General features: G+C 32.3%; 1 protein-coding gene across 7 annotated transcripts in view; it reads right to left on the minus strand.

Annotated features, from left to right (window-relative positions):
* Pign (phosphatidylinositol glycan anchor biosynthesis, class N) overlaps positions 1-12,005 on the minus strand; it is a 135,058-nt gene that overhangs the window by 36,141 nt on the left and 86,912 nt on the right. For all 7 annotated transcript variants that reach the window (XR_001232906.1, XM_013511173.1, XM_013511163.1 and 4 more), the window contains 2 exons: positions 6,023-6,125; positions 3,049-3,135 (listed from right to left, as the gene is read on the minus strand). Coding sequence is in view for 6 of the 7 variants with exons in the window: in XM_013511173.1 (XP_013366627.1) it covers positions 3,049-3,135; positions 6,023-6,125 (190 nt within the window). In the remaining variant the exon portion in view is untranslated. The remainder of the gene's footprint in view (positions 1-3,048; positions 3,136-6,022; positions 6,126-12,005) is intronic.

A 12,005-nucleotide genomic window follows, 5' to 3' on the forward strand; every position in this document is an offset into this window, starting at 1 on the left:
ATATATATATATATATACATGTATGTGGTACTGAAACCCTAAAGAAACAGTGTATGTTATGACAACTGTTAGTAAAAAGTGGCATCTGAGTTGGTACACTGAGTCTTAAATGTATTCATGCACTGATTTACTTAATTATTTAATGAACCAACATTTATTGTCTATTACATGTCAGAGACAGAGTGAAACACTTAGAATATAAATATAATAATCTTTATTCTAAGACTAAGATCAGTAAAGAAACAGTGGAAAAATTAGTGACATAATCATGAAACAGTAAATAGATATGATAGGAGCTTAGAATTTATTGAAGGATACAGTGAAAAATGAAGTAAGAAATAGTTTGATGGCATAATCAAGAAATATCAATCTGTGATATTCAGATTAGGAATATAAATAGTTGAAGGCAGAAAATCCAATTAAGAAACTAATTCTGTAGTCCATATCACAGACAAGGAGTTCTTAACTGATTAGTGACAGTGGACACATAGAGAACAAAAGCAGCTCACAGAACCATAAAGATGGATAAGGAGCAGTTCATTACGATAAGTTTGGAGGTCTGGGTGACTGAGAACATGGTAAAGCCATTAAATGAGAGGAAGGGCCAGGAGTGGAAGAGAGAGAAAGGAGAGGAGAGGGGAAAGGAGAAGAGGAAGGGAGGCTTTGAGAGACACTTTGGGACATATTTGGTGGTGTCCAGGAAATGATAGCCATACAGCTAGCTTCTGAGGTCAGGAAAGAGGTCAATGCTGGAGAAGTTGTCTCAAAAGTTGTCTGCATAGAGGTTTCTGTTAATTTAGCAGAAAGGATGGCACAGTTAGAGAAGATGGTGAAGTTTGGAGAAAAACAGATCAGGATTAGACAAAGGAAGAGATTTTAGACAAGGAGAATAGAGACAATATAGAAAACTAGGGAGAAAAGTTGGATAGTATTCCAGAAGTCAAGGGAAAAGAGGAAAATCAATAAAGTTAAATGTTACGGTGTGGTCAAGTATTGATTAGATGTGCAATAAGGACACCACTGCAGACTACTCAATATAGTTTCAGCAACAACATTTGACAAACATTGATATAGTACAACTATGTGTCAGGCGCTGTTCTAGGTTTGTGGATATAGCCCATAAATAAGGAAGAAATAATGGCAACAAGTAAAGAATTACCTTTCAAGAGTTTTGGTAACAAACATAAAGGACAAAATATAATTATGTAGGAGAAATGAAGAGTTTAGAGGCCAAAAGTTTTTGTTTTTGCTTTGTAGTACTGGATGAGTGAGAGGATATTGTGAAAAGACAAAGTAAAATTGAGAAGTAAAAAGGAGAGAATGGGAATTCTTATATTTCTAGACCTGAAAGACCCAAACCCTGCACCATTGTAAGTTCAAAGGAAATGCCTCCAATATTTACAAGGGGTTGATATCCAAAAAATATAAAGCACTCCTACAGCTTAAAAGAAAAATCCAAGTACTTCAGTTTAAAAGTTGTCAAAGGATATGAACAGACTTTTCTCAAAAGAAGGCATAAAATAGCCAACAGGTATAGTTAAAAAAATTCTCAACATCACTAATAATCAGAGAAATGAAAATCAAAACCACAATGAGGTATTACCTCATACCTGCTGGAATGATTACACTAAAAAATGAAAGATAAATATTGACAAGGATATGGGGAAAATAGAACCTTTATACACTGTTGGTAGGACTATAAATTGGCAGAGACATAGCCTTGGGATGATAGCATATGCCTATAATCCCAGCTACTTGTGAGGCTGAGGAAGGAGGATCACAAATCCAATGCCTGCCTAAGCAACTCAGGAAGACCTTGTACTGAAATTAGAAAAGTTTAAAAAAAGGGAGGGGGTAGCTTAGTGGTAGAGCACTTGCCTAGCACAAACGAGGTCTTGGGTTCAATCGCTAGTGTCTGTCTCTCTGTGTATCTCTCTCTTTCTCTCACAAATTAGCACAGTCATTATGGAAAACTAATTTAAAATCTGAACTACCACATGATGCAGCAAACCCACTTTTGGCTATGTAGCCAAAAGAAATGAAATCAGTATCCTAAAGAGATAGTTGTACTTTAACGTTCACTATAGCATTATTCACAACAGTCAAAACACTGAAAGAATCCAAATGTTCAATGATAGATGAATGGACAAAGAAAATACCTATATTTAGGATAGAATTCTATTTTGCCTAAGAAAAAATCTTGCCATTTGTGAAAACATGCATTACCATGGAGGATGTGACACTAAGTGAAATAAGCTGGATACAAGAAAGACAAATACTGTTCTGATCTTACTTATGTGTGGAAACTAAAATAGTTTTAGAGAATAGAATCATGCTTGGCAGGGGCTGGGAGCAGGGGAAAACAGGGAGATAGATGATCGTCAAAAGGTATGAAGTTTCAGTTACCTAAGATGAGTAAGGTCTGAAGATCTAATGTACAGCAAGGTGACTATAGTTAATAATATTGTATTGTATACTTGAAATTTGCTAAGAGTTGCTCTTAAATATTTTTGAAAGAAAAAGAAAAAAAAGGAAAAAAAGAAACTATGTGAGGTAAGGAATATATTAGCTTATGGTGATCATTTTACAATGTACATTTATATCAAAGTTCAAGTAATATCTTTTAAATATGCAATTTTTATTCATCAATTATTCCTCAATAAAGCTGGACAAATTACATTTAAAAAGGAAGACCTCTTTATGACTCTTTTAAAACTAGCCAGAAGATTGCAGCTTTAGCTGTAATAGTTTAATTTTTAAAAAATATACGCATGTGATAAAATCTTTATTGTTGAAGTCTTAAATGCTAAGAATACACCCACATACTTATTACATCATTCTTTATGCACTAAAGTATATAGTTAAAAAATTTTAAATGTGAATTTATATATATATATAGATATATATATAACTATAGTTTCAAGAGAAATTAAATGGCCTCTAATGGAATATCACTAATGAGTAACGGACAGAAACACCTTCCATGTCTTCTATCTCTAACAAATGGGATTTTGTAGGTCTTAAAAAAAAAGTCCCACCAAAGGATACGAGGAAAAAAGCCCTACGGAGGTCATCCAGATACAGCTGTCGAAACTGAGTTATATCAGTATTGTAGGAGAACTGGATAGTGGTGAGCTGTGAGAGAAGAAGAAACATTATTAATTCACAGTAACAGTTGGCTTATGTCTACACTCAAAGGCAAACTTAAAAAGGCTGTTAACATGGCTGGAAATATATGCTGTGCTACCACAAAAAAATTAATGATAAATCTTTTTTTAATATCTTAGTTATGTTTTATTAAAATCTGCCAAAAGGAAAATATATGTTGAGTAACATACTAAGCACAGCAGTAGTGTTAGGACATGTGTAATAAAAATGAGAATTGAGTTTTTTCCTATCTGTCATGAACACTTCACTTTTAAATTCCTATGAAATTCTTCCCTTTCAAAAACTTGATTTCCCAGAAAGTATCCTGAGTTTCTTAAATTCAGGTATGGTATAATATTAAAAGATATGGTAAATTAATTCTATTTCTTTGTTCTGTTAATTCTATTTGCAGACAAATTTTATTTTTCATTAGCAAAGCAAAATACTTCTATCTTTTTTAATTTATTTTTTATTCTAAAGAGACTTGAAAAAAAAGAACAATAGCAAAATGCCAACAACATAGATAAAAACAAAGTGAAGCAAAAACAATAAGAATGATACAGGGCTTCAGAACAAAATAAGGATTAACAGTGTTTGTTATATCACAAATTTTTATCTTCATCAAAGTTGGTCAGATTACCAGATGTAAGAATGCATGATTAATTAAACCATTAAAGAGAATAAAAAATAAAAACAAAACAAAACAAAAAACGCAACACAAAATACTTCTATCTTTGATAGAATGGCTGTCAATTACAGCCAGAGACATATTCTTGCTTAATCTTCCTAATGACAAGAAAGAATGCTAATGGGTGAATTTAAAGGAAGACCCCCCCCCCCACTACCCCGCTCTCTGTGTAATTTTCCAATTAAGCTCTTGGGGTGCTTCAATGATATTTTCTAGAAAAAAAAAAAAAAAAAGATTTCAGTTTTTAAAATGTGACACAGTGACTGAGGTCTGATGAAATATATAATATTAAGGATAGTTTCTGAACATTTACATTAATCTGATCCAAACTGCTCTTTGAGTACTGTTTTAATACTCCAGTACTGAAAATTAAAAATCAGTAGCTATTCAATATACTTCCATATGGTTTCTTTTGTGTTAAAATTAGTTATTCTGAATTATCAGTTCCTTTCAATAGGCCTAACTGGAGGCAGTTAAGAATGGATCAACTATGGGGGGCTGGGGATTTAGCTCAGCAGCAAAAGCGCCTGCCTGGCAAGCGCAAGGTCATGAGTTCAGTTCCTGGTACCGGAGAAAAACCAAAAAAACAACAACAACAACAACAAAAAAAAGAATGGATCAACTATGAAAGTGTTTTTCTGCATTATTTATTCATTTACCTGGCCTCAGTACAATTGTAAATACTTATCACCAATTTCTCAATATCTTTAATTCTAAAAAAGACAAGATATATCAGTTTAACTCAGTATGATAAAGCTGTCTTTGCAATTTGGCTGGCTGGAGAGGGAAGGAGAAGGGAAGGGGACATAAAAATAATTAAGACGTGCTGTGCACATGTACCAACTCCCCATGATGAATGTAATCATTATGTATGCAAACATATACTAATAAAAATAAAAATTAACAGAAACTTTGGTTGGTTGTTAGCTAATTATAAACACTCCAGATTTGGCCTGAGGCCACAATCACTAAGATGACAGAATATAAGGTATGATCTAAAAATAGGGTGAGTTTCTTAAAAAAGAAACTTTTATTACAGCAAAAGACATCATCATCATCAATCCCTTTCAAAATACCAGCCCTCACTTTGAACACTTTGTTCCATTGTTCTTGCCACTTTCTGAAGCAGTTTTAGAAGTCCCTTTCATGAGTGTTTTTAGTTGTGCTATTGCTGCCTCAATTCAAAATGTTTACTTTTCATGGTCATTTTAATGTTGGAGAAGGCCCAGACGTCTCACGGTGCCAGAATGGGAGATTAAGGTAGATGAGGACACACCATAATGTTTTTACCTTTCCTTTGGATGGCATTCTTGGCAGCAGCACTCACTGTATGTATGAATGTGTATATGTATGTGTGTGTGTGTGTGCATATAATATATATATATATACACTTTTTTTTAAAAAAAATCACATCCTGTAAAGATACTTACAAAAGAGAATTTCCAGAACTACTTCAGAAAGTGGCAAGCACAAAGGGATAAGTGTGTTTGAAGTGAGGAGTACTCTGAGGGGGATTAATGACAGTATATCTTTTACTGTGATAAATCTTAAAAATGTAAACACTCATGGTATATTTTAATCACACCTTGTAAACACCCTTGGATTAGGGTAACCAGAAAAACCACAATGGGAATTTAAATGTCACTTTTATGTTCTTGAGACACCAATATTTTTCCAACTAAAAATGACAGAAGGAAAAACTGATGTGACAACAGAGGAAAATAAGATTAAGGACATTCTTTTCTCCTCCATTCATTCACCTATAGTGATGTTTTTTATATCAGTGATTCTCAAGTAATTACTAAGAAAAGCCCAACTATATATTGCCTGTAAAACTATAAGATCATACTTTTTTGTGATATGTAAGAATTTTACATACAAACTGGTTAACTTTTACTATATAGTGATGTTTTTTATATCAGTGATTCTCAAGTAATTACTAAGAAAAGCCCAACTATATATTGCCTGTAAAACTATAAGATCATACTTTTTTGTGATATGTAAGAATTTTACATACAAACTGGTTAACTTTTACTAATGTCAAATAAAATTTACTAAATGCTGAATTAAATTTTCTTTAAATGTTAAAATTTTAAGTAGAATTTTTGATGAAGTGATATTTCAACTTCCTTACAGTTCAGAAAATATTTTAGTACTTTCAAACACACCAATGACTTGAGAAGCTACCTTCTGTTTAGAGAAAATACCAGATTGTTGTAGAGTTTCTTGTTCCATGTATATCCAGATAAACATCAAACATGACAACACTAGTGGAAAGAGAGCTTCATACCTAAGAAGGGGACGTGGGTGAAGAGAGGATAGAAATGAAAAGAAAAAAACATTAAACAAATAACACATGAAAATATATTTGATCTTATCAGTAACTGACATGGAAATAAAAACATTACTAATACAATATTTACTTGTCATATTTATCAATATTAAAAATATCATGTTGATGCTCTAATACAGTACTTATCATATTGTTTTAATCACATGTTTACTTGTATATACTTACTATTATATTATAAAATCTTTGAAAACAGTTTGTCTAGTTATGATGACAGGTCCAGCTCAAAAAATTTTGGGACCAGTGTGAGGAGGGCAGGGTTGAGAGAGGGTCTAATTATGTAGTCCAGGTTGACCCTGAAGTTGTTAAATTCCCAAGTTGAACTCAAACTTGTTATTCACCTGTTTCAGCCTTCTGAGTACTGAGATTACAGGTGTCTGTTACCACTGCTGACTAAGCAGTATTTCTAAATGAGTTACTAACATAATTGAAAGTTACAAAATAAAACAAGACAAAATGAAACTTTACTTCTCTTTTAACTTTTTCAACTACTGAGCTCTTAGCCATTTGGCACTCTTTTCTAAACATGAGAAAACAAAAAGGCCAAGGGTTCAACCCCCAATATTGGGAAAAAACCCACAAAAGTTTACCATAATTATAAAATTAAGACACCAGAAACTGGGCAGAAATATCAGAGTCTGAGAAAGTATACACAAACTAGTTGGTATGTGAGATTTAGAATGCCCAAGAATGCAAACATACAAAACATAGATGAGAAAATATCTTTAGTAAACAAGAGAAAATATCATAAGTACAGAAATTGTACAAAAGAAGTATTATTTTCAGCCTATCAAAATAGTGTTTGATATTATTTGCAAGTGAAAATATCAAATATTGTTAAGGATATGACAAAATAGTACCCAAGTATTTTCCTGGCAATATTACAAAGTGACACAGTTTAAAAAAAAAAAGTTCATACCCAATGGCCCACCTAAACTATTCTGAGAAGTAAACAAAGAAAACATTTAAACTATATAAAAAGTTTATACTTAAAAAACTATAGTTCAAAATATTATTTATGATAACAAAATGAAGAAATAGAATGATTACAGAGAGAGGAATGGCTAAGTAAATCAATTCACAACCGGAAATATTAAGTATCTATTAAAACAGTGGCTAGGAAGTCTATGATCTACTTGGGAAAATGCTTCAAAAATAAGTTTTTTTACATAGAAAAAAGATCTGGTAATCTGAGCAACTTCATTGAAGATAACAATATATAATATAACAACTACTGTTAATTTCCTATCATCTTGTTTGAAAATTCTGTATTATTTTATTGTTTTTGTGTTGTCTTATTTTTGTCTTTGTTATTTTGTTATTGTTTTTTTTGCTTTAAAATAAAAAATATTGAAATATTTAGGACTCAATCTAACAAAAGAAGTAAAAGATCTATTCAGTAAAAACTACAGTACTCTGAAAAAAGAGATCAAAGAGGATTTCAGTAAATGGAAAAATATTCCTTGCTCATAGGATAGCAACATTGGAAGATAGGAAGAACCAACATTGTGAAAACGGCCATACTCCCAAAATTGTTGTACAGATTCAATGCAACTCCCATTAAAATACCATTAGCATACCTCACAGATCTAGAGAAAACATGCCTTAAGTTCATCCGGAACCAGAAGAGACCCAGAATAGCAAAAGCAATCCTGGGCAACAAAGACAAGTCAGGTGAAATTACAATCCCTGACCTGAAATTATACTACAAAGCTACTATAATAAAATCAACATGGTACTGTCTAAAAAACAGATCTGAGGATCAATGGAACAGACTGGAAGAAACAGCGACAACCACAAACACACTCAGCCACCTAATCTTTGACAAAGGGGCCAAACAAACTTACTGGAAGAAAGATACCTCTTCAATAAATGGTGCTGGAAAAATTGGCTTGCCACCTGCCAAAGACTGAAAATAGACCCATGTCTATCACCATGCACCAAACTCAAGTCAAAATGGATCACAGATCTCAATATTAAAACAGAAACACTAAATCTATTGGAACAGAAAGTAGGTAAAAACCTTGAAGACATAGGGGTAGGTAGAGAGTTCATGAACAAAAGCCAAACTGCAAGTGAAATACTTCAAAGAATCAACAACTGGGATCTCATCCTACTGAAAAGTTTCTGCACATCTAAAGAAATCATCAGCAAAGTAAAAAGAAAATCCAAAAATTGGGAAAAAAATTTAGCTGACTGTCCCTCAGACAAAGGTCTTCTATTTAGAACATATAAAGAATTAAAAAACATCAGCCCCCACAAATTCAAAGACCCAATCCAAAAATGGGTACCTGAGATGAATACACACTTCTCAGATAAAGAAATGCGAAGGGCATTGTATTGCTGATGTCTGATGGTATATTGAAATGAACAGGTAATGCTTACAATTTTTTATGTTCTAATCAATTTTGCATACTTATGTCTGGTAATCTGAGCAACTGATTTGAAGGTAACAATATGCAATGGAATTACAATGGTGAACTCCTACCATCTTGTCTAGAGAAACTCTGTATTATCGCTAATGTTTTATCTAAAATTTTCTTATTCTCTTTAATGGTTTGAGTAATCTTCCATTCTTCAATCTGGTAATCTGAGCAACATAGTTGAGGATAGCGATATGTGATGGAACAACCACTGTTAATTCATATTATTTTGTCTTGAGACCCTGCATCACTTTAAATATTCTTGCTCTGATTTGTTTATGTTTGTGATACTGGTATGCTGCTATTGTTCTAGTTTTTGTTTGTTTGTTTCTCATTTACTACTCTCTTTAAAATAAAAAAATAAATAAAAAAGAAATACAAATGGCAAATAAATACATGAGAAAATGTTCAACATCATTAGTCATTCGAGATATGCAAATTAAAACAACACTGAGATTTCATCTCACCCCAGTAAGAATGGCTAGCATTAAGAAATCAACCAATAACAAATGCTGGCAAGGCTGTGGAGAAATAGGAACTCTTCTTCACTGCTGGTGGGAATGCGGACTGATGAAGCCACTGTGGAAATCAGCTTAGAGATTCCTCAGCAGACTAGGTCTAAGGGTCCCATTCAGCCCAGCTATTCCCCTTCTGGGTATTTTCCCAGAAGATCTGAAAACATCATATCACAGCGATATATGTGCACCCATGTGCATAGCAGCATAATTTGTAATTGCTAAATTGTGGAAACAACCCAAATGTCCATCCACTGAGGTTGGATAAAAAAATTGTGGTACTTTTATATAATGGAATATTACTCAGCTATAAAGAAAGACAAATTTGAGGCTTTTATAGGTAAATGGTCACAACTAGAGACCATACTCATAAGTGAAATAAATCAGACCTGCATGTGTAAGCATCATATTGTCTCACTGGTATAAGACCTGAAAGAGTGAATAGAAATTAGTAGGTATGATAGACATTGTGAAATGAAAGGAAAACACTCAAAAGTAAAGAGCAACTGGGGTAAGGGAAAAGAGAAAAGAAAGAAGGGGAAATTATGTATGTATGTATGTATATACAGGATAGCTCACATAGTTGTACTACTGACTTCTATCGCTTTACTGAAAGGAACAGTTAATGATTACTTATTTGATCAATCTTGCATGTCTCTATTTGTTTTCCTGTGAAACCACTTTGAAGATATCAATATGTAATACAACAACCATTGTTAATTTCCTACCACTCTGTCTGTAATTCAGTATTGCTTGTATTGTTCTTATGCTATTTTGTAAATGGATGTCTGTTAATATGTTTTCCTTCTTTTATTTTTAAAATAAATTACAAATAAAATAAAATAAGATTTAAAAAAGACAAAATAGTATAAGTACTATTAGTTCTATGTTACAAAGACACATACTGAGTTAAGATCAGAAGAAAATATACCAGAGCATCAACAGGTAAATACAACAGTTTTGTTCCTCATCCTTACTTTCCAGAAAGAATTGAAAAACAAGATAGAACGCCTATTATGCTGGCCTTTGCTCAAAATTCACTTCAACTTCCACATGAGAACATGATGGCACTAAGCTACACAAACTCTAGTCATTCTTTATATCACATAATTCATAACTTAACTCACAATTCTTAATTGTTCCATTTTAATTATCTAACAATGCAAAACACAGTCCTCACTTTATAGAAGTTTATAATTCTACTTTATGCCTGCATTATAATATTAGTTCTCTTATATGTGTCATGTCCTTATGATGCTAGATATGTGAAAGAAAAAACAACTATAGGTTAAATCAGAAGATGCACTCTCTAAGCAAAAGAAGACCATGATTTTAAAAAATATTTAATTATATATGAATGTATTTTTTCCTAATTTATAAAAATACAAATTCCATAATTCTATAAATAGTGTTATAGACTTTTCTCCTTTCAAAAAACTATACAATTAATCAGTTCCTTTTGTAAAATATAGGTAAATAAATCAGATAGAGACAATATTCCCATGGGACTAGACAACATTTTACATAAAGTCTACAAATCTGAATTAATTAACCAAAATATCAATAAAATATCATGGGCTTGAAGGAACATAATGAAATCCTACTAAACAAGATCTGTTGGTTTGGTTTCTGTGTAAACTAAATAGGGCTCAAAAGGTATTTAGAAAGGCATCCTTTGCTAAGGGATAACATATACAAAATTTCAGAGGGAAATGTCTAGCTTAAGAGAATAAACTATTTTCAAGTATTATAATAGCTTCCATTTGCATAAAAATAATTAAATGTAGATTAAAGAGGAACCTTTATTCATTAAATCAGGATGTATTGTTAGAATTTAGAATTACTATTACTACATTTCTATAACAAAGCTGCATTTCTTTTAAATATCCTCTATTTCTGAATACTCACTAATTTATATAGACAAACTTTTAGATTATCCAAAACAGTGATGCTGAATCATAACAGGTGGATTATGTTTTGCAAAACTGATTTGACAATGAAAAAATGTACTAACAAATGATTAGACTGCACTCTTTCAATGTCTTTTTGTTTTTTTATAAAGCTAAATATAGGTTCAGATGTTGAATAATTTATCTCTGCATTCACTAATAAATTCATATTCAGTATTAATACTCTAATTTTAGGCATGAAGTTTTTCTTTTAGATTTTCTCAAAGTACATTGAACATACTTATGAAAATCAATTTTGGCATCTTTTATGACCATTATATTGATGATTTAAAACACTCTAAATACTCTAAAGTAAATTACATAATTAGTTTTATTTTACTCAAAATTGAACCATAATTATCACTCCTTTCTTTTTCCCTTGTTCATTTCTAATCCAGCAAACCATATCTACTTGGGTTTGTTATATTTTTTAATCTATTACACAGTCCTTTGAATCTGTTTATAATTTAAAGGGTCAAAAGAAAAGTGTTTATTCATTATTCAGTGACTGTGTATAAATTAGCAGATATTTCTGGACCTTGTCACTATGTAATCCAGGCTGGCCTTGAATTTGTAATCCTCCTGCCTCAGTCTCATAGGTGATGGGATTATAGGTGTGCACCTATATTATTCAGCAATGTTTATTACTGTCAAATAAAAAGAACTGATGTTCACAGCCTTCATTTCAAAGTTCAAAATCTCAAAGCAAGCCCACACAATCAGATAACCAGTAAAAAATTCCATCATGTGAATATTATATCTTCATGGCTGTGGTTCACATCTGGTTAGGCAGGCTGAAGGAAGGTGTGAGGAGCTCTGGTGTTAGAAGGTAGCTTAGTGCCTCAGTGGATCACTTCCTAGCTAAGGCCTATAAGAACTCCTGGGAGGGCTGGGGATTTAGCTCAGCGGCAAAGCGCCTGCCTGGCAAGCGCA

This window comes from Chinchilla lanigera, unplaced genomic scaffold (assembly GCF_000276665.1).
Source record: "Chinchilla lanigera isolate Chin_1 unplaced genomic scaffold, ChiLan1.0 scaffold00001, whole genome shotgun sequence".
NCBI lineage: Eukaryota > Metazoa > Chordata > Mammalia > Rodentia > Chinchillidae > Chinchilla > Chinchilla lanigera.